Here is a 23,733-nt window from a genome sequence, read left to right on the forward strand (position 1 = left end):
GCGCGACGGCAGGGGAAATCGTATCGAGTGCGTTATTGGTAGATCAGTCGAACCTTGCGTCCCACACCGCGCCTTCGTTCCGCTTGCTCCCAAAAGTACGCTTGCGTACAGTGAAAAGTCTATCGTTATTAATCGTTAAGTTATTTGTTATAATTGCTTGTTGACTTTGTTGCCATTGCTATATGTTGAGTGTTTTTTGATTTTTTATAAAAAATACACTATGCCGCGACAAACTGGTGTAGTATTCAAAAGAAAGGGTAGAAAAATTGTGTACGACGTATATTGCTTCATTATAAAACAGGGGAAGAATGATATGGAAAAAGTAAAACAGACTTCGGAAGCAACAAAAACATCCGTGAGTACTGTTAGGTGCATTATTAACGAAGCTAAAGGCTCTGGCTTGCTCGCCGTGTTTCGGACTCCGGGTAAGAAAAGATCAGGGAAGAAGAATGTTACCGGAATGGATAGTTTCGTTCAATCTGTAATAAAAAGATGTAATCATAATAACTACATAACAAGCAGCGAAACTCCGTACCGTAGAAAGGCTTCGAAAAATTTAAAGAAAATATAAATTTTAATGGCTCGGTATGAAGTTTACGACGAATTATGAACGAGCTAGGCTTCAGATGGAAAAAAAAAACAAAAAATAATCGGAAGCTGGTAATTGAAAAAAGTTGCATTCGATTACTACGAATCGAATATCTTCAAAAAATAATTAATTATAGACAAAAAGAAGACCGAATCGACCGAGTTGTAAACTACACCGATGAGCCCTATGTCGACTCATCACGATGATAGCGACTCGGGTGATAAAAACAATGATGATGATGGTCAAGATTATGATAACGAAAAAAAAATTACAAATACCAGCTTCGCTTCAACTGAACCAAGACCTGGCAACAGCTCTAGTTTTGACTTAATAGAAGGAATATCTATTGTACCCCAAGATTAAATTATTACAATTATTAACCTATATTTTTTGTTGATGTTCTAATAAATATATAAATAAATACATATTAGTTCATTTTAATAATTTAATTGCATTATGACGCAGAGTAAATAATGTTTTTGCACGTGAGTGTACCATGCGCGAACTTACCCCCACTACGTCAACAAATGCTCAAGAAGTTTGCCGGCTATTATACCTTCTACTCATTACGCAATACTGTCTCAGTTAAAATGCGACTTAGAATTTTATTTTTACATGAAATATCTATATTATGGGACCTTTTAACCGCAGCTAGCCTTCGTTTAAAACTGCAAGCTTACAAACACTTGGCATTTATTAACAACCATATAAAACATCTTTTGTTTTCGTTTGACTATCAGTGTTATGTCGGACTCATCAATGTGGAATTTTTCTCGATCCTACGGACCGATCGGTAAATAGTCGACGTCGCCCAAAACAGCCCATTGAGTTTCTCGTCGGATCTTCTTAATGGGTCGCGTTTCCAATCCGGTGGTTCAACAACGTCAAGTTTGAGCCCCGCGAGCTCACCTATTAGTTCGGTGAATCTAGAACCTTTCGAGGTTACTAGAAAAGGAAGGAAAAAAGTGGATACTTTAGGACTCGTTTAATTTAGCCGCATACAATAATAAAACTAAGATAGCAGTTTAAAAGTAAGATACTTTATTAGCGCACCCGAATATATTGAGAATATACTACTTTTATTAGTGAACCCGCCTTTAAAAATAGTGACCAAGGGTGTAATTTATAGAATTTTAGATCTCAAAAAAATCAAACACGGCGCTTTTACTGAAAATCACTTTTGAAGTGGAACTTGATTGAAAAATAAAACGAAAGTAATCCAGATGGAACAATAATATATATCACATTCCTTGATATAACTGTACAACTACACTACAGACAAAAAACTATTACATACATTACATGTATAGACATTTAAATAAATTCATGTAAAACCCATTTACACATATTAAAAACAAGTCATATTCACTTGCTCACAAATGTAATCGTCATCATACTTTATTTGACTACGCCGTAGCAGTCTTTCAATAATGAGTACATAAACGTGTAGACAGACATTTTCCACGCGACTACGTACCTTAAATAAGCAGCACAACAATTAATGTAACATAGATAACAGATCAGTTTTCCAAAAGAGAAAAATAATTTTATTACAATAGACATACAATCAATTGAGCCACATATATACATTTATATACTATAGTTTTATGATGTGTTGGAGTCCCATTCAATGAGGTAGGCAGGAGGCGCGCCCGGACAGAGTCGTCTGGCCAGTACACGGAAAGTCTGCTCTGCGCGGAAGTATGACTGGACACTCGACTTCAGAGCAGATAATTGTTCAGCGTTCACTTCATTTGCACTACTGTTCGATTTGTGAGGGCTCAGCTGCAGGCTTTTCACACTGTTGTTGTTACCCGTGTTATTACTATTCGTGTTCCGTCTAGCATTCTCGTAATAGTTTTTTTCCTGTCTTTGTCTCAGTCTTCTACCGTGAAATTTCACGTTATTGATGTGCCCTGTTTGAGATGGTGCTTCGACATTGTCTGTTGGCATCGGCGTTGGTGCAGTCTTATTACTGTCATCAGGCAGGGGGCATGATTTGTTTAACTGAAATTATACAGAAATAATACAATTTTACTAAGGGTACTGTTATTTTGTCAAGAGAGATAATCCGGTATGAATAGTCACAATAGTAATAAATAAATATAATTGGAATTATCAGTCCGACGAGCTGGGCCCTTGGAGGCATAGCTTCTCAGGAAGTAAAAATAACACAATTGAAGTTGTTGAAATCAGGATGAATCCAACAATCAACTTTCTCTTATTGGATCAAAGTTAGCTGACCCTTGTTCATTGTGGCTTAGAGGAAAGGAAGGAAACGTCATTGGAAATGAAGACTAATCTAGCAAAGAATACTAGGAAAATTATATGATAAAAGTATTTTGGAACCACAATCAAAAATAATAATAATAAGCAATAAGCTTAGAATCCTAATGAGGACTTTGATCCTATTATTTATACAATGATAAAGGAAAGAATTACAGTTATTGGCAGATTTGGCCTACACCTAAACGAAGTGGACTACTTTCGTGGGACAGATATTCTTGGCCTTCATTGTACAAAAAATATGTTCTTTGATTACTTACACGGCCTAGTTTATTCTTTTAATCTATTTATATTATTAGTTCCAAAAGTTATCAGATTTAAAGTATATTTGTTAATGATATAATAATTACATTACTTTAAACAGGTTAGAAAAATAAGAATATGCATTAAAAATATAACACTCACCTGCATTTGTAGATACTTTCTTGGTCGTCGATATTTTCTTCGCTTCACCTCTCCATTTGGTCCAATAACAATATCCTTTTCACTAAGTTTTCTTTTCGTAGGTCTTATTAATGGTCCCATTGTGGGATTGAATAGTACTGGCAAAGAAAACCTTGAGTGAAAATTGTTCACTTTTTTATTTGGTTTAAGGTAAATATTCGTCATTGACGAAAATGGTTTTTTTGATGATGTATTTTGCATCAAAAAAGGATTATTTCTTCCCTGAAAATTCTTCAGGGGCGGTATAATAGCATCCAAAGTTCCTCTACTTGAAGTTTCATCTCCAGATGATTCTAGGTCATGGTTAAAGCTAGTGTATGATGGTACAGTTTCCATATGTTGCAGTGACATTATTTTGGAATGTTCAATTATGTTTTTTGTGGACAGCTTGGATACTTCCAAATTCATTGTAGCTATTCTTGTTGTATGGGCATTGTAATTTAAATGAGTTTCTTCACTTTTAGAGATACTAGTCTGATCAACATTCTCTTTGGATATTTTATCTAACTTTACTGAACACGGAACTACTGATGGCACTGATATCGGAGGGTCTTCTTCATAGCTTAGTTTATCATTGGATCGGGTTTCTTTTATATTTTCTACATTATCAACTTTGGCTTCAGATTTTCTATTAGTTGTAGACACGGACGGTGAGTTTTGTTCATCAGCCTCAATAAGCTTGATGGACTCGTAGGAACTGGCAGAATCGTTTTCTGAATTTGAGTTTGAATTAAGGTTCTCATGGAAGCGTTTGCCCATCATTAAATTTAACCAGTGCCCATCAACGGGAACAATCATTCGTTGATGGTTACTTTTATAGGAACATTTTACAGGATTACTGCTAGAGGGCTGAGAACTGAAAAAAAGAAAGGAAAATATTGAAACTGTTGGACATCACTCATTGTTATTAAATTAGTGGTAATTGGTTAATGACAGTTCTAAAATCTCAATTCCATTAATAACAAATTACTATGCTCGTCTGCGTGTATGTATTCCCTAAATCAGAAAAAAAAATTGCATTATTGTCCTCGTTTTCCAAGTATCTACTACCAGTTAGGTTGGTTGGTGGCTTTGCTGTGTTCTTTGTATTACTGATGTCTTTCAGGGCTGGCAATGATTTACAATACAACTGGCCATCGCGGATAGAAATTAAAAAAGTTATTTAGTTACCCTTATACTGTATTATTATTTAATAACAAAAATGAATCATAATAGAAGCAAAAAATGTAGTACTAATCTAATACAGAACGTGACTTATATGAACGTGAATATCTTATGGTAGACTGCATAATTCAGGAAATGAAAGAAATGAAGTATATAATACCTGTCATCAACAACAGATTTCGGTGTAGGAGCACGAGGTAGAAACCGGAGTCTGGGAGCGTGTTGTTGCACCAAGTCGTCCGTCAATGGTTCTCCTTTCTTTATCTAGGATTAAATAAAACAATACGGTTGAACGGAAAAAAGTATGGAACAGCAAGTTATGAGCATAGCACAATAAATATTATAAGGTCGCGGCGGCGACCAACATTAGGGTTACCATTAAGCGTTAATGAGTAATGGCTATAGTTGATGTTGTATTCAAGTTTCAGGCAGGCGATGGTCGTTTTTTGTGAGTGCACTATGACGTAGGAGCGGAGCGTGAGAGCTCTTCTGTTTCCGCACCGATCCGCATTCACCGCGGCGGGGGCAAAGAGCCCGAGATGCCGACACGTTGTCGCACTGCAAAAGATCAATCGAGTGACGGAAGGCCGCGCTCCCCGACCTAGGTTTTTATAGACCTAGTAGTAGTAGTATACTTTGGATAGCACGTGCACCGTCTGTGCCACATCACCACTGAAGCTTGGTTCAGATTGATCGGTCTAAGTTGTACGTACGTATGTAGTTCGTATTTTTATTGACACTGAAATCGAGCAAAGGAAAGTACAAAAGGATGACTTTGGCGAAAACATCTCCATATGTTATCCTGAACCTCAGCACATAGCAGTATTTTGAGCTCTGCCACTGTATAGCCGATTGCCATCAAACTTTGTTAGTTTGTGAGAAAGTTATAGGCATAGAACCATCAATCTGTTGCAGAGCTTTTAAAATACTCGTGTCGGTATCGAAGACAGACACAATTTTTATTGACTTGCATAGATAATTAATTACCTGTTCTAAAGCTGAAAGTTGCATCGGAGGTGGTGGAGGTCGACGTAGCCGGAGACCCCAGATTGTAGCTCGTTTTTTCATCTCTCGACCACATTTGAATCTTTTTCGAGACGAAGTGAGTGCTGTTAGAATTTTCTCCCGTCGTTCATTTACGGGAGTTCGCCACATCTGTTTCACAACGTAAACGTTCAAAAAGTAAACAATTTCGCTAATACATATTTGCATTTAAAATGTATAGGAATTTTTTAAAGTTATGTACCGCATTCTTAGCCTGTTATTACGTGCTGAGCGGAGCAAATGAACATCGCACTTGAGAAAAAGTCTTAATTATATTGGAATAATTGGAGGTATTGGAGGTATATGGCTTTTCTACCCTTCATACAACATGCTTGAATTGAAGTACGGACTGCTCTACAGAATTGTGTGTGGTTTAATGATAATTTTTTTAATAACGCATGTAAACATTTGACCATATGGCATACCTGATGGAAATACCATGGTGTGAAGTTTATTTTATAGCTAGATAGAAAATATCAAAAAAGATCTAGAAATGCACTACGAATGAATCCAGTGCGCCAATTTGCATTACGGTCCGGTGGTTAAAATGAGATGACATATGATCAGCTCAAACAGTTGTTCAAAACTTAAATAAGATTTTAAACTTACTTTCTCGGGTAACTGCAGGGCGTGCCAGTTGTCCATAATGTACGGCATGATTACATTATCGAGATCAAAGTAGTTGGGCGCGTTGTAGGCGGTGAGGTTGTATAGCGCAAGATGCGCCAGGTCCAGCCAGCATAACTCGAGCCGCCGTAGGTACTCCGAACCACCGTTACAGCTAGCACAAGCGAATATATACAACCTGGAAGCCACTATAACATTTCACTACTTATACTACTATCACATTATATTACATTTGACGTCGTGGCCTAAAGGATAAGACGTCCGGTGCATTCGTATCTAGCGATGCACCGGTGTTCGAATCTCAGGCGGGTACCAATTTTTCTAATGAAATACGTACTTAACAAAATGTTCACGATTGACTTTCACGATGATGGAATAACATATTGTAATAAAAATCAAAACCCGCAAATTTATATTTAATAATAAATTAGTGGCGATAAGACCTCTTGTGACTCTACACGGGTGGTAGGTACCACCACCCCGCCTATTTCTGTCGTGAAGCAGTAATGCGTTTCGGTTTGAAGGGTGGGGTAGCTGCCGTAATTATACTGAGACCTTAGAACTTATATCTCAATGTGGGTGGCGCATTTACATTGTAGATGTCTATGGGCTCCAGTAACCACTTAACACCAGGTGGGCTGTGAACTCGTTCACCTAAGCATCTAAGCAATAAAAAAAACATTTGTATAGTCAAAATCTTTCTCATAATCATTATTTTACTTACTTATTCTTTTATGAAAAATTCTAGTGATCAATTCTATTTAAAATAAATTGTGACTAATACATAATGTTATAAAACCCATGTAACTAATTGTTTTGGTAATGAAAATTACTTTAAGTACATACTTATCTCCTGCATAGAGAGGATATTGCAGACTTGAAACACATCTTTGGTGAAACCAACGGCTGCAACGACAGCACAGCAACATCTGTAAGATACCACTATGCTTTTAATAAGTGATTTTAAGGATTTCAGTGTTCGGTATGCATGTTGTAAAGTATAACAGCCTAATAATAATATATAAATAATATTTTTAACATGATTACGCCTAAGATGCTGCGGAATCGTCGGCGGTAACAATTGTTATCTGTGTGCTTAGTGCGAGTTTTTTAACGTTCTCGATAGCGTAAAAGTTAAGTCGAATTTGTATGCAGTTTGGACAGCAACCAGACAAACGTTGGCAAACGTTCCAACTGCATACAAATTTGAATTAACTTTTACGCTATCGAGAACGTCAAAAAACTCGCACTAAGCACACTGTAATTAAAACATGGGCAGACTGTATTGTTACGATTGAGGCATTTCTTGACTTTTTATGGTGAGCAATATGGAGAAAAATAATTATTATGATGAGAATTTAGAGTTGAGTGATAGTGGAAGATGTAGGTATTTGATGTTCCAAGTGCTAAAAGAAATTGTAAAAGATAATGTTGATTTTAATTCTGACACTATAAAACGACGAATGGGAATGATTAAAAGTGAAAGCAAAGATTTGCTGGAAAACTTAGATAAATGGGAATATAGTTAATATTGAATATTAATCTATTTTGTACTAATGAAACCTGATCATGGTTGGAATAACAAACCTGAGCAAGCCAATCACTCTTTTCGCCACAATAACAATGTGCTTCATTTTGATCTTTTCCAGCTTCAGATGCGGTTGATGAAGTAGTGGATGCAGTCTGTCAGTCAGAGAAGTTAAATTCTGGTCAGTCTCTTAATTATGTATTATTTTGTTATGTATAAAATATCATACATAACATAACTAGGTCATAGGACAACCACAAAACATTTCCTACATAGTGTTCATCTAATCGCATTTTTCTTTACTTTCCTAGTAGTCTTTAGGGTTACATAAAGCCGTAATCAATTTATTACTTAAATTCAGATAAATACAATTTTTAGTATTATTAAGTGACAATTGGAACGGCAATAAACCTACATCACAAGGTGGAGTGAGTTCCTGCTGTTGCCTTCGTTGTTGTCCTCCTTTGAACCTGAATAGATCTGAGCGTTTCAATGCCCGGTTTTCTGCTGCTGCTACTCTGTATCTTTGGTCAACACACCTTTTACAATGCCACGATGCACCTGTAATATTAATTTTATTAAGTACACAGTTATAACACATATTCTTGTAAATTATACTCCTAAATTCTTAGTTAGGAATTAATATCTAGATGTTTTAATTTAATGCTTAGGTGATGTAGGTTGTAAGCAATCATGGTTAATATCGCCTCAGCTGTGCGTGTCGTAATGATGATGATATGGGCAATGGTTACTACCAAAGCATGCTTATAGCCTTCGTGAAGTCTATGCAAAATATCCACCACATTCAGTTAAATATTTTTTATTTGTTTGCGTTGAGACTAACCATTGATCCAGGCATCGACGGGGGGCGAGTGACATTTGGCGTGGTAGCCCCTGCCACACATGTCGCACGCGATGATAGCGTTGGTGGCCGGTCCAGTGGCAGGCCCCTCGCGTCGCTTGCACACCACGCACATGATGCGACCGTCATCGGCGGGCGGTACGCTGAGCAGCTTTAGCGACGACACTGGCGCCCATGAGTGCGTGCCGTCGCCGAACTTGACTAAGCATCGGGCCACGCTTGCGCCCACCTCACACAAGTCGTTGTCATTACTCGTACTTAACTCTATTATTGTTCCTGGACGAAGACGATATATGTGTTGATGTTGCTCAGTAAATAGGTTGCCTTTGCAATTAGGGTCTTTTCTTCAAACATTAAGATAATATATAGGAAATTACTGTCCTAATATAACTTGCTTTCCGTTTATCTTAAGTTATATATCTTAGCATGCAAATTGAATTAACCCAGTAACAGATCAGTCTATGAATATACAGCATCAGTTGTAATTTAAAAATTACCATTTTCAACAAAAGCATAGTGCAGTTATTTATAAATGGTTTTGGTTAATTCAAGATCAATGATTGTTAGCTTATTTTATTACTTAAATATACTGTGAGGTGAACCAAATGATGTAAGCTATGACAATTTAAAAAATTATTTAGGATAGACCTTCTATTTGATTTAAAACATTTTAACTTTGTATGAATTTGAAGCTTAGCTTAAAAGTAGCCCCTGTATAGAAATAGTGTGGTAATGAATTTGTAATGATGTAAAAAATTTAACTTTACAAGAATATGCAATTGCAATTTAAACAAATGCAATTTAAACAGTACTATAATATTATCTACTACATTATTTACTAAGGGTTGAAACAATATGCATACACACATACATAAATTGGGGCAGCCTAAAAATTAGCAGTTTCAGTTTCAGATAAACACCTTAAAATAATCAATATGACATCCCGTAATATTTTAAAATATAGAAAACTAAATATGAAAATAAATAAACTGAAAGCAATATGTATCAAACGTACACTAAAACAATTTGCTTGAACTGTAAAGTGGCATTTTAACTCTTTTCTTAATCCCAAATTGATCCTCAAACCAGTATACAAGAATTGGCATCATAGAGTGGAATGAATACATTACAAATGGACATAAGTGGTCATTTTAATGAGGCTATACATAGTTTATACTACATATATTTCTATATAGTATACTCAGCCACATAATGTAAGTTTCCAAAGTGAAGCATTTTCAAGAAAATTTATCATTTGATTTCACATTATTAAAGTTACATGTTTTAGATATACAATTTAAATTGTTTTCGCTTATAGTTCTGTTAATTTAAGTGTAGCCCATTATTTTGTTTTATATGACAAGTACAACTTACCTAAATAATATCTTCCATCCTTATTGGCCACAAGTACATCATCTCCGCAGTGGAATGGGTTAGCATTGTTTTTCTCGGTGCTAGTTGTTGAGTCTGGCATTGCATCCTGTGTTTCTTCTTCTTTTTTTTCATTCTTTTTACTAGCACATGGTGTAATCGTTTTGTCAAGGTCCCTTAGGAGTTCGTCTATTAGTGACAGTTGTTTTGAGACCTCTGTTGACAAAAGATATCCACTTATTCCAATATAATATTAAGTTACACATATGATTGTGTTTCAAAGTAACTTTTTGTGTTACTTGTGAATAATGAATGCTAATTTTCATAGTTATAATAAACTTCTTATTTTATTATAATGTTTAAAGAATTCAACTGATTATATTTTGTTGTTAACATCCAGTTTAAAATATTTAATTGTCTTAATTTCGAACGAGTGACTTCAGTTTCTCTTGAACTTTTGTATTTACGTCATCAGCAGCCTTTAAAAAATAAGTTTTTACATAGTTTAAATACTCACATGAAAATTACCATATCCATTTGATAGCCAAAATAAAAAATGAAGTTAAATTTTTGGTTTATAAATCTTGCAGTTAACACAGTAATATACTTGTTAGGAGCATCATTTCAAAATTTTATACTTAAAATAATAGTTAGGTACAATAATTTAGTGGGGAAAGCAATTGAAATGCATTTTTAAGAAAACAAAAACATATAAGACCTTTATGAAAATATTAATTAGCTATCACAATAGATCAAGAGGCTTTCAAATTAGCAATGCAAACAAGCAATGATACAAGTTCAGACATCACTATTGATGTTGTCAATAAGGATTTTTTTCCTGAAGCAAACAATTACATAAATACTTTTTAATTTGGTAATTTCATTTTGCAAAGCTGTAACCTAACAAGTGCAGTAGGAATTACCTCCTGTGTGATAAATGAGGCAGCAGATTTTACATGTTCACTTATTCCTCTCATACGTATCAGAAAAAACACATTAGTGAATATAGGTTTAGCTTGCGATTTTCTGACACTTAAAGTGTTAGGGAATAACAGCATGATCACTTGCTTATTTTCACGGATAACTATTATCATGGAAAACTCTAAATTCAAGACACAAGTTGGGGCATTTTAATGAAAATGTGTGATGAATATGATTGACATAAATAGTAACTAAGATTAAATTGGACAGATAAATCACAAAGCTCAAATGTCACCACAAATGAAACTGCTCAAAAGAGGATAAAAATTATTTGGAAGGCCGTAACACTCTTGCCAGATGCTGAGTGACTACAAATCTGCTAATATTTCATTAGAAATGTTATTCTTCGATTAAATAACTTTATATGCGAGCTGATTAGCTAGTGCTTTACCTAATATGTTAGTTTCTAGTTTCACCAACTGTTACAAGATTTTACTTTACTATATTTTTAACATTTTGAGACCTATATGTATTTTTCTCTTGTGTATAGCCAATCTTCAGGATCGTTACTGAAAGATGTAATCATATCTTTCAGTAAAGATCCTCCAGTTTCAAAGTCAATTTTGAACACATGCTATGTTATATTTCCTGAAAAATTTGTAAGACTTCTGTATGATAGTACCTCTACTTAATTACTAGATTGTTTAGTCTTGAATTTCCTTGTTGTGATGCTAATGTCAATGAGTGATATTGATAACTCAGATTAAGTGTATGGATTATTTATATCCATAAAATTGAAATATGTAACTACTATGATTTAAAATGAAATTTAACATTTTTCTTAAGCTGATGAATGAGAAGAATTAAAGATATTTATAGCTTGTTTCAACTACACAAACCCTTATTTTTGTTTGATATTTTGATAACAAAGTGGAAATGCTAAGAAGAATCATTAGCATAATATAAAGCATGAAAAACATTCCATTACTGAATATAGAGAGATGACTTAGTAGTTTATAATAAAGAATTAATATTTTTAATTGGTACACAATACATTGTTTTCAATTAATCACTTATTTTTGACAATTTCACTTTGTCAATTTTGTACATTAATTCTAAGCCCTCATAGACAGTTTGAAAACCTATTTTTAAAGATATGTATTGGTTTGGTATTATCGTGGCGTTTAATTTAGTAATAAAGATTAAAATATTTTAAGAATTCAGTTTAATCCGTAATAAATTCATCGACAATAAAGGAGTTGTCTTGGATCAAACCATATCCCATATCTTCGTAAGTACTTCGATTCATGTAGTTAATTCTTATGATTTTAATTTCAAAATGTACTAATAGATTTTTCAACGTCCTAGTATAGGATACAAGTTAATAATCGGATAATATTTAATACTTTTATCTTTGCATCTCACTACACTTTATCCTTTGAAATTATTTAGATACACGTTAGGAACAGAAGGTGAAGCTATCGTATTCGTCCATGTAAGCATTCAATGGAAATTGCTCATAGTATTAACATAAAAGTTTGTTACGTACCAGCCTTGATGTCCATCTCAAGTATTGTCTTAATAATTCACACACAACACGGTAATAACATAATTAAATTTCAATATTTATAAGTTAAATCAAACTCTAACACTGGCGCTTCAGCGGCCATTAAGGTAGTCAAACGTTGCACAGTTTTCCCGCGGTTATGATATTTATCAAAAAAAAAGTAAACTTCATTGATAATGTTTAAATTAGATAATGTAATTAACATGAATTCCTTAAGAATATGTAAACCGACAAATTTAACAATTGACTATTCATTTTCTATAAATTGTATCTACAACAAATTAACCTAAAGAAAGACTATTTTGGACTTTCTTTCTTGGTTCTAAGAGTTCTAACATTCATTCAATTTCATTCGACAGTAGACAGAGACATTTTTCGATAGGTATTCGTTCAACAATCGACATAAACATTTTCGGAAGATCGAAAAAACCAATTTGATCGATTTTTTCAAGATTTAATTAATTTTAGCTTGAATTAAGCCGATATAACCGATTTTTGGTGCCTTTGAAGTCGATTTGATCGATTTTCAGATTTAAGTCACGACATCAATCCTTCAATTCATTTAAATTTAAAAATTAAAACGCTGCAAATTAAATTTTTGTTGTAACGGTTGAGATAAAGTTTTAAAAGGGACTTCATCTACTGAGCACCATGATACGACTTTCTGATGGCAAGCGTTTGTCAAACAAAAGTGTAGGTGTTCCTTAATTTTACTTTATTTTGCGGTTTAATGGTAAAATGAAACTTCTTCTTTTTTATTATTATTGCAATCGGTTTTTTTAATGCCCTATGTGTAGCTGAACTATTCATCCAATTGTGATGAAACTTAGTATTATTGTGCTTGGCACTCCAGGATATATTTTGTTTACTATCCAATCAAAGTACTATCAACGTACGATGTACAGTGCATGCATAGTTTAAAGAAATCGATGTTTTCATTTAATAAGGCAATGTCACAACGAAGTTTCCTTCGTCAAAGGTCCTTGGTGTAAGCCACGCGTCTGGTTATAGTTTTGACCGCGGTCACCCAGGAGGGATCATCATTCTCGAGTTCTATTTTGGGCGATAACGTAGGAGAATCGTGTAGTGGGTGGCTATAATAGTGTCGCATACCATGTGTGAGCTCACGGCGGGGGATTTCGAGGGGAGATTTAGTTCGCGGACCAAAAAAGGCTTTTTGGTTTTATATTGGATTAGGTCTCATTGACATCTTAATAATTTCAACTGTTTTTCATCATATAATTTCGCCTTGATTCCTTCCATTTCAATTCAATTAACTTTTTATTGAACAGACTGGACTGATTAATACAATACAATATTAATTATTTGGTTTAAATATCTCTTCTGTCTGTCGACAAACTGAAACCACTGTATTAGCATCTATGAAAGTACCTACATAAGTATAGAAATGTCATAAAAACTTCCTGAACATGGCTTCAAGCCTTCTAGAGTAATTCCAAAAAGGTTCCGTCGAACAAATTTTTTTTTTTATTACCTTTGTAGGTAGACGAGCATACGGCCCCCCTGGTGGTAAATGGTCACCGTCGCTCATGGACGTCAGCAATGCCAGGGGCAGAGCCAAGCCGCTGCCTAAAAATCTCTACTCTCTACTAAACTACTAAACTATGAACTATTAAAAATCTCATCTTTTACAGAGATATTATTTTATTTTATCTCATCCAATACCTACGACGTTATTTTATCTCGCCTCATAAACATAACTCAATGGCATTTCAAAAAATCGAAATTGACCGAATGGGCTTCATTTTCTTGGCTTGAACGGATGAATCTAAAAAAAATTATCATGTGTCTGTCTGACATGTTGTGACAGTACATTATTAAATAAAAGGTGTTTATCTAAATTCCTCTAAAAGTCAATTTTTTAGTGTTGATTAGAAAATATCTTTCTTGCTAGCACACTGAAAATACGCCAGAGCTAACGGAATTTTTCTTTTTTTGTTTATTACCCACTAAAAGCCGTGCTTTGAACGAAATCTTGAAACATAAGGGTCCAGGATGGGGAACGCTGGCTTAAAACAACATTATGAAACTGCATCGAAAACTGGTGTGTTGCAAATAGCTGATTGTAAGCTTAAAGAAATTCCCATCGACGTATTCAGTTTATGTGATGTGCTTCGAAATCTAGATCTGTCAAAAAACAAACTTTCTGTTTTACCAGACGATTTAAGCAAATTAAAACACCTGAAACAATTAAATTTAGATAGTAATAAACTTCAAGCTTTACCTGAATCACTCATAAACTTAAAAAAACTTGAAGTTTTAAATATATCTAACAACTTTGTACAAACACTCCCAGTTTGTTTGAAGAATTTAAATAATTTAAAACAGGTTTATGCAATTAATAATAAATTACAGGCTTTTCCGAAACAAATACTTGGATTACAGAGCTTAGATGTTTTAGATCTGTCACATAATAAGATTACAGAGATTCCATATGGAATGTCAGAATTATATGTGATAGAGTTAAATCTGAGTCAAAATGAAATATCTTTGATTGGAGAAGACTTACACCAAGCTCCAAGATTAAAGATATTGCGATTGGATGAGAACTGTTTGAGTTTGGATGAAATCAAACCAAGTTTGCTTCGAGATTCCAAGATACACACTATTAGTGTAGATGGTAATTTATTTGAGCCTAAACAGTTAGCATCACTTGAGGGCTATAATGAATACAGTGAAAGATATACTGCAATGAAGAAAAAAATGTTTTGATTTCTTATAAATACCTTAGTTTAAATAATAATGTGTATATATAGACTGTTATGTATAAATGTTTCACAAATTAAAGTACATTTTGTTTATTTTGATGAATTTAATTAAGTCTATTCATGTGTATGCTGTAATAATGACAAATACTAAAAGTGTAAAAAGAATTGCAAAATGCGTTAGCAATCTTGTCTGACCATTTTACTGATAGAAAGTACACTTTTAGGATTAAAATGTACTTCTCAACACAAAGTACTCTGTCTGGAAATTATATTATAAATGATACTGTAATGTAGTTCTGCACTCTTGATTTATTACCTCATAGTTTGTCTATTGTAGTTGCTGTATTATCAGCATTGCAGAGCTTCCTTTAGGCTTTGTTGATTATCTCAAAACAAAGTAAGAAATTGGTTACTCTTGTAGACTCACTAGCAATCTCTTCTGTACCGAATATTTAGTTTAAAATTCATCTATCATTACTAAGATATAATAGGTTAATCAGTGTAATTTGCAGTAAGCACACTTACACATGCATTAACTAAACTTTTGATGGCTAACTATGTTGAAACCAATAAACCTGCTGTTCCCTGTAGACCCAGTGCTATTCTCTAAAGAGAAGGTGTGAAGAATCCAGGCTATATCAAGCAATTTTGCTATCTGAGATTTGTGTGCTTCAGTTTAGTTGATTAGTTGTATGTACCTTAATCAATATTGCTGTAGGTCTGCTTCTTGGCTGAATGGGCCTAAAATTTACAGCCTTTTGGTGTGTTGTGTCTGGTGAGTGGGTCAATGAGCTCACAGCTCACATGGTGTCAATTGGTTACCAGAGCTCATAGATATCAACAACTCAAATGCCATCGTCAACTTGATTTATGACTTGTCTCAGTTCTATAGAAAAACGGCTGCCCTACCCTTCCCACCGGAACGCATTACTGCTTCACGGCAGAAATAGTCAGGGTGCGCGTGCGCGCTCACAAGACGTCACAAGAAGTCAGGCTCGCAAAATTTGGTTTCTGTCTGCGGGATTCGACCACTGGTGCTTTTTTTTTTTTTTTTTTTTTTTTTCTTTTTTTTTCCTACCTAAGCTGATAGCCTTGAGAGGCTATGTCAGCGTAACCCTAACTTTAGTAGGTGAGCTCACGGGGCTCAACCTGACGATGTTGCTAACACGAACCCTAGCAAGAGCCGTGCTTCGCAGAATCTACCACCGGATCGGAAACGCGACCCACTGAGAAGATCCGGCGAGAAACTCAGTGGGCTGTGTCTGAGAGTTAGTTTACTCGTCGAGCCCTTCGTCGCAAGCGACGGGTTCGACGAGAACGGTGACCGGTGCTTGAATTGATATGATTTAAAGTTCTTGGTAGCACAGAGTCCAATCTTCAAAACGCAGAGTGCAGGCAGTTACGAAATAATATACCTACTAACACACTTTTATATATTATTATTAGTTACGTCGATGTTTTAGAATATATTATCGAAATCACAGTTTTCTTATTTTTTATTGTACTTCACGAAGTGTCAGACATTTCTTCACTTCTTCTTATTATGACAACTCTTGTCACTTCTTTCTATGTATATGTTTTTGATAAGGAGTTTCTATATCCATTAACTCCAACACTTTCCCTAAACATTTACATAGTACACAGTCCTAGTGCCTGGCGTAGAACTGCATATGACGTACGAGGTAGTGATTTGGTAAGGATGTCTGCGACTTGATCCTTTGTTCCGATCCGTACAACGTTGCAGATACCCTCAGTTACCAATTCTCTGACGTAGAAATGTCTGAGCCGGATATGCTTCGTTCTCTTGTGAAACTCGGGGTTGTGAGCAAGACGAACAGCAGCTTCATTGTCCACATGCAGAACCGGTACGTCCGCAATTGTAGTCAATGCCTGGTATAGTCTAGCAAGCCACATTAGTTCTCTGCCAGCTTCACTAGCTGCCACAATTTCGGCTTCTGTAGTGGAGATAGCGACCGATGTTTGTAGCTGACTGATCCATGAAACTGTGCCTCCAGAATAGCGACAGATCACTCCCGTTGTGGAACGTCCGGTTTCTGGATCACCTCCGTGGTCGGCGTCGCTAAATCCTTCTAGGATTCCAGGTTTGAGACCAGCTTTATATGAGATCCCATGCGAAAAGGTACCTTTGATGTAGCGCAAGATACGTTTTACCTTGAGCCAATCTGTCTTTACAGGTTTCTCCAACTTTCTTGAGACAACTCCGATGGCATAAGCAATGTCAGGGCGAGTACCAACCATTAAGTATGCCAGAGCACCGACAGCTTCTCTATATGGGAAACAGGAAGCTTCCGTTTCTTCTTTCCCTTCTTGAATAGCCTCTCTCTCAATCGGTGTGGAAACGGGATTACAGTCACTCATTTGAAAGCGGTCTAATACCTTTTTCGCGTATGCCTCTTGGTTGATGAAGATGGAGCCATCCTTTCCTCGATGGATTTGAAGACCAAGATAATATGTCGCTGGTTTCGTCGTTATGCGCAGTCTCTTCTTCAAATCTTCTAAGAAAGCGTTAGCCGTGTCTTCATCAGTGGCAGCTACTAATCCGTCATCGACGTACAACGTGATCAGTAGTTTCTTCCCGTTAATTTCTCTTGAATATAAGCAGCAATCAGCTTCGGACTGTTTGAAGTTCATATCCAATAGGATCTCTTGAAAGCACGAGTTCCAGCACCTTGGTGCTTGTTTAAGTCCGTACAGGCTACGGTTAAGCTTGAAAACGGTAGACGTTCCTTCCGTGAGGTTACACCCTTCTGGCGGTTGAACGTATATTTCTTCCTCGAGCTTTCCGTTCAGAAAGGCTGTGCAAACGTCGAATTGGACCAGATGTAAGTTTTCATGCGCGCTAACACTGAGTAGTGCTCGTACAGTAGTCAGGCGTGCGACAGGACTGAAGGTCTGGTCATAGTCTACTCCTTTCCTTTGTCTGTACCCTTTTACGACAAGTCGAGCCTTGTATTTGTCGATCGTGCCATCTGGATTTCGTTTGATCCGTAAAACCCATTTGCAGGGAAGTGCTTTTCGTCCTTTTGGCAATGCACACGGCGTCCAAACGTTCAGGTCTTCGAAGGATTTCAATTCGCTACCCATTGCCCTTTGCCATTCTTCGCGATCGTCCCTTTTCATAGCGTCTGCGAAATTATTTGGGAATGTTTCAGTGATACAGACGTAATCTCTTAGTCTCTCAGGACGTCGAATCAGTGAGCGATCTCTAAGATTATAGCCGGTTGGCGGTGGTTCAGCATCATAAAATAATTCTTCTGGAACTGTCGTTTTGTCTTCATGGTCATGGTCTTCGTAGAGGACTTGATCCGATTCTTCTCCCTCGAGAACATGATCATGGTCGTTGGAGATTGTTTCGGTAGTTGTATCTCCCTCGTGAACGTGTGTTTGCTCTGGAATTGCAACTTCTCTTTCTAAGTTCGTATTTGGCGTTATGGTAATCGGGTATTCTCTTGTCTCAACTTCTGTTTTAGGAATTTCACTGTTACAGATGGAAAGAGGTTTCTCATCGAAGATTACGTCACGAGAGCGGACGAGCGTCGAGTGTTTTCCGTCTGTGACCCAGATACGGTAGCAATCTTCGTCGTACCCAATAAGTCGACCTTTTATTGCCTTTTTGTCGAGTTTTCTACGCTTCTGCTTTGGAATATGAACGTATGCGATTGAGCCTATTATTCGGAGATGTTTAATAATAGGTTTCTTTCCATACCAAAGTTCATGCGGAGATTTATCTGAACTTGTGGGACCTGTTCTGTTCAGTATGTATGCGGCGGTATTAATGAGCTCTGCCCATAGCACTTGCGGTAATGGCTCATGAGCGTACATTATTGATCTTGCTGTCTCAACTAGGGTTCTGTTCTCCCTTTCGCTTACTCCGTTTTGTTCAGGTGTATACGGGGTGACAAGTCGCTGTGCTATTCCATGTGTGTCTAAAACATTTTTTATGGACGCGTTGTCAAATTCACCGCCGTTGTCGCTTAGAAGGCACTTTATGGTGTGTCCGACTGTTTTAGTTTGAGCGATCATCAAAACTAATTTGTCTTTGACCTCGGACTTCTTGCGTATGAAGTACACCATACGGTAGCCAGTAAAGTCGTCTTTGAACAGAACGTAGTACTTATAGTTTGAGAAGCTAGGTTGAAACGGTCCGCAAACGTCAGTGTGTACGATTTCTCCGGGCGCGGTAGCTCGGGTTCTTGTACCGAATTTAAGTCGATGCGCCTTTCCAAAGATGCAGCCTTCACAGGTATCTTTATCCATCGGCAGGATTAGACCTAGTTCCCGTTGGATCGTCGCTCTTACGTGTCTTTTATTTTGGTGAGCGAGTCTCTCGTGGTAAAGTTGCATCGTTGCTGTAGTTGCAAAGACTTCGGGTGGTTTTTCTGGCAGTACGGGTTTTACTTCCAGTCGATATAAGCCACCTTGTTTTTGTCTCTTCCCTATTAAGCATACTTTCCCGTTGACAATGACGTTGCATTCAGTTGTCCTGGATGAAAAGGTGCTATTCGGGACTCGATCGTGAAGTGCGAGTACGGAGAAGAGGTTCTTGCTTATGGCCGGAACGTACCAGACGTCTTGCAGGCTGATGTCGATTTGTTTCCCGTTAACATATCCTCTGAGCTGTACTGTTCCTTTGCCTTTGGCACGGACTTCATTACCAGCGGCCGTTGTAACAGTGTAGTTCTCATTGAAATGTTCGTAGGTTTGGAAAATGTCAGCTCTGTTGGTGACGTGGCTTGTTGCGCCATTATCTATGTACCAGTTCTCGTTGTCCCGTGAAACTGTGAAGATTTCGTTATCTTCTAAAGACATGAGTAACAAATTAGCGGTCTTTGAAGTAGAAGGCGTTGCTGTCTGGATCGGATTTTGGCTCTTAGGAGGTCTACCGTCACGGATCCATTTTTGACAGTTGCGTACTCTGTGGCCAATACCTAGGCAGTAGTTGCATTTAAGCTTCTTGTCCTTCTTCTTTTCCGTATTCGAAACCAGGGCTTCCGAATGATGCGAAGGTACGTTGTTACCTTGCAGTGCCCTTTCAAATGCGCAGAGATGACTAGTTAGGTTTTCTACAGTACGGTTGGATTTGGGCAGTAGGAGCCAACTACTTCTGAAGCTGAAGTATGAATCATCAAGCGTGTCCAGTATCTTACAAACAAGTAGCAGTTCGGGTAGCTCTTGGTTACTGTCCTTCTTGAGTTCTTGATTCAGTTCAGTCCAGATGTTCTTTAATTTTGACATGTGAGTGGCTATGTCGTCTGCTTGATCCCTCTTAAAGCTGAAGAAACTCATACACAGGTTGTAGGTTTTGTCCGCATTTGTTCCGTCGAACAGCCTGTGGAGCTCTAACCAGACATCACGTACTTTAGTGAACCGCATAACTTTTCGAAGTGTGTCTTCTTGCATATTGGTGGTAAGTATTAGGATAGCGCTGGCATCAGCTTTATCAAACTTATCTTTTTGTTGTTGATAAGCCGCCAATTCAGCATCGCCGCATCCGGTAGGTGGACGAGTAGGCTCCTGGAACGATCCTTCAACTACTTCTAGGGCCGACGGTACGGTGCGTAGTAAGCATAAGGCTTTGTATTTCCAGGTGTCCCAATTTTTTCCATCTAGGAGGCCGATCTGAAGCTTTCCTGTGATACCTTCCATTTTCGTAGTGCTGGGTCCGTAACCTGATATGATTTAAAGTTCTTGGTAGCACAGAGTCCAATCTTCAAAACGCAGAGTGCAGGCAGTTACGAAATAATATACCTACTAACACACTTTTATATATTATTATTAGTTACGTCGATGTTTTAGAATATATTATCGAAATCACAGTTTTCTTATTTTTTATTGTACTTCACGAAGTGTCAGACATTTCTTCACTTCTTCTTATTATGACAACTCTTGTCACTTCTTTCTATGTATATGTTTTTGATAAGGAGTTTCTATATCCATTAACTCCAACATGAATTACCTAAAAGCACCGTTAGTGGATCGGGCGGATCCGAGATGACGTGTTTTGGGCGACGTCGACTGCTTTCCATTCTGTCCGCAGGATCGGGAATGTAGTTACCGGCGGCCACGATGAGAGGGTTCTCGTGTCGTGCCGCTTTATCGAAGTGGCGCATGGACGCCGACTGCAGATACTTACTGATGGACTCTAACTCCAGGTCGTCATGGAGGTCGACGTTCCTGACGAACCACGGGGCTCCGACGGCTATCCTGCAAAAACGGGATTGAATAATTTGGAAAGATTTTAAGTGTATGCGGGCCGCGTGAGCGAACACTACACTTGCATAGGTCATGACGGGGCGTATGCAAGTTTTGTAGAGTGTCACCTTATTTCTAAGGGACATTTTACTTCGCCTACATATCATCGGGTAGAGACGTCCTAGAATGAAGGCGGCACGATCGCGTACCGTCTTGATGTGAGGGCGGAATGTCATCCTACTGTCGAGGGTGACGCCTAAATATTTGACCTTCGGGGCCCACGGTATGGGCTGGTCGAACATCGTGATCGGGCGAACGGCGGGGGCGGGGGTATTGACGCGCCTAGTCGGGAGGGGGATGCTCAGCGTGGTGTTCGGAGGGCGACCCCTTTTGAAGAGCACCGCTGTGCTTTTCGTGGGGTTGATGTCGATGCGCCACTTCCGGAACCACTGTCCCATGGTGGTAGCTGCGGTCTGAAGTCGTCGATGAAGCAACGCCTTCTTCCTACACGAGTAGTAGATGGCGGTGTCATCGGCGAAGAGCGCCAGATGGGTCTCCGGAGACCGGGGTATATCATTGATATACAAACTAAATAGTAACGGGGAGAGGGCGGAGCCTTGCGGGACTCCGGCTGTGACGTGACGGGGTCGGGAACGCGTTCCCTCGACTCGATATCGGAACGAACGGTTCGACAAGTAGTCTCGTATGATGAGCACGAGTCTGTCTGGCACTCCCATGTTATACAGTTTGTATATCAAACCGTTGTGCCAGACTTTGTCGAACGCCTTCGCTATATCGAAGAAGAGGGCTCCTGTCGGAATGGGTTTCCGCCTGTTCAGCCCTAGTAATATGTGCTCCGTGAGGCGGTGCACTTGATGGACGCACGAGTGTCTGGCGCGGAATCCAAACTGCTCGTCTATAAGAATTTTATTCGCGGATACGAAGTCCCAGAGGCGTTTACGAAGGAGCCGTTCGTATAGTTTGCCTATCGCCGGGAGGAGACTGATGGGGCGGTAACTCGCGGTTTCGTTCTTCGGTTTGCCCGGCTTGTGTATGCCGATAACGTCCGCTTCTTTCCACGCCGCTTGAAAGATGCAGTTCGTCATAGCAGCATTTAATATGGTGGCCAACATCGTTATCAGTTGGGCTGGTAACAATTTAAGCGCGCGGTTGCGGATGCCGTCGGAGCCGGGAGCTTTCCGTGGTTGTAGGCTATCGATCGCCTCCTTAACCTCGGAAGTGGTAATGGGGGGTAACGCGTCCGAGGGCGGCAGGGAAGCTCTGCGCTCGACCTCCCTGTCGACGAACTCGGTGTGTTCGGGGTCCGCGTGTTGAGTGCTGGTGGTGCACTGCTCTTGCAGTGCATCGGCCAGCAACTCTGCCTTGTCATCGTCATCGTAAGCCGGTGGTTGGCCTGAGGGGCGTACGAGAGGTGGCATAGTGACGATAGTTTCGGACTTGAGGGTCCTAGCTAGTCGCCAGTATGCTTGGTGAGTGGGCGCGAGTTCTTCTAAATAACTATCCCAGTTTTCGTTTCGGGCGTCGCTTAAGCGGGATTTGACCTCCCGCTGTAAGCGACGCATCCGAGTCCGGTTTGAATCCGTGGGATATCGATCGTAGGCCCGGATTGCCGTGTTTCTAACTCTTACGAGGTCCCTAAGATCGGGGGAAAGTCTGATGCGGTGGAAGCAGTCCTCCACATTGACTTGCTTAGAAGATCTTATGATCGCCGTCGAGACGTGATCAGTGAAGATGTTTATGGATTCGACGGTATCCTCGGGGGATGGAGTTGAATCCGGGCCGCAAGGGAGGATTGGTGGAGCGGTGTTAGCTAAGCACGTGCCCAGCTTCTTCCAATCCACCATGGTCCTCGTATCTGGTTCGCGGTTGACTGGGCGACCGAGCTGCATGACGACAGGTCGGTGGTCTGAGTCGAGTTCTGACATTGCCTCGATGGAGCGTAAGCGCAGAGTTACGTTCCTCAGCAGTGCCAGATCTATTGTGCTCGGACGACGCGCGGCGTTGTACGGATAGCACGTGGGGGTCGGGGGGTTGAATATTTCGAATGTGAGGTCGTCTATGAACGCGTCGAGACGCCTACCGTTCACATTCGTGCGATGGCAGTTCCACCTAGTGTGGTGGCAATTTAAATCGCCTGCCAGGATGACCGCGTCCCCCATACCGAGCAGTGTCTCGAGGTCACTGCTCAGGAGGGGTTTGTCAGGGGGGAGATAAACGGATGCGATGACGATCGGCTGGTGTCCCGTCAGCGCGATGCGGCACACTGACGCCTCGATATGTAAGAGCGAGGGAGTATCGAGAGGGACGCAGTGCAGGGCCCTCCTATAGTAAATGACAGTCCCGCCCTTGCGGGTGGAGAGTCTGTCA

At 38.8% G+C, this 23,733-nt stretch overlaps 2 protein-coding genes across 4 annotated transcripts; one reads left to right on the plus strand and one right to left on the minus strand.

The window, feature by feature from the left end:
- Positions 1-1,807: 1,807 nt before the first annotated feature.
- Positions 1,808-12,742, minus strand: Pcl (polycomb protein Pcl). 3 transcript variants are annotated; one of them, XM_089732702.1, is made up of 11 exons: positions 12,386-12,742; positions 9,919-10,131; positions 8,527-8,820; positions 8,098-8,243; positions 7,742-7,837; positions 7,001-7,083; positions 6,137-6,308; positions 5,471-5,638; positions 4,644-4,747; positions 3,281-4,175; positions 1,808-2,596 (listed from the first exon to the last, which is right to left on the minus strand). In XM_089732702.1, exons 1-11 carry the CDS (start codon positions 12,399-12,401, stop codon positions 2,195-2,197), a joined length of 2,589 nt encoding a protein of 862 aa, XP_089588828.1. In that variant the 5' UTR covers positions 12,402-12,742; the 3' UTR covers positions 1,808-2,194. The 3 variants fall into 3 exon arrangements, with proteins under 3 accessions (XP_089588828.1, XP_028035831.1, XP_089588829.1); XM_028180030.2 differs by having other exon boundaries at positions 6,137-6,332; XM_089732703.1 differs by lacking the exon at positions 12,386-12,742 and adding an exon at positions 10,433-11,486 and having other exon boundaries at positions 6,137-6,332.
- Positions 12,743-14,227: 1,485 nt separating this feature from the next.
- LOC114247147 (leucine-rich repeat-containing protein 57) lies at positions 14,228-15,225 on the plus strand. The gene has a single exon (XM_028180011.2). The coding sequence runs from the start codon at positions 14,420-14,422 to the stop codon at positions 15,134-15,136; it is 717 nt and encodes a 238-aa protein (XP_028035812.2). The 5' UTR covers positions 14,228-14,419; the 3' UTR covers positions 15,137-15,225.
- Positions 15,226-23,733: the final 8,508 nt, after the last annotated feature.

The sequence above is a fragment of the Bombyx mandarina genome, chromosome 15, assembly GCF_030267445.1.
Source record: "Bombyx mandarina strain Sakado chromosome 15, ASM3026744v2".
Classification (NCBI taxonomy): Eukaryota; Metazoa; Arthropoda; class Insecta; order Lepidoptera; family Bombycidae; genus Bombyx; species Bombyx mandarina.

Bases quoted from the DNA above. Each gene is read 5' to 3' on its own strand.
- Pcl (XM_028180030.2), bottom strand. The intron at 8,821-9,918 runs GTAAGTTGTACT...GTCTTCGTCCAG, and splicing joins GGATGGAAGATATTATTTAG to GAACAATAATAGAGTTAAGT. The intron at 2,597-3,280 runs GTGAGTGTTATA...GTATAATTTCAG, and splicing joins GAAAGTATCTACAAATGCAG to TTAAACAAATCATGCCCCCT.
- LOC114247147 (XM_028180011.2), top strand. From the start codon at position 14,420: ATGGGGAACGCTGGCTTAAAACAACATTATGAAACTGCATCGAAAACT.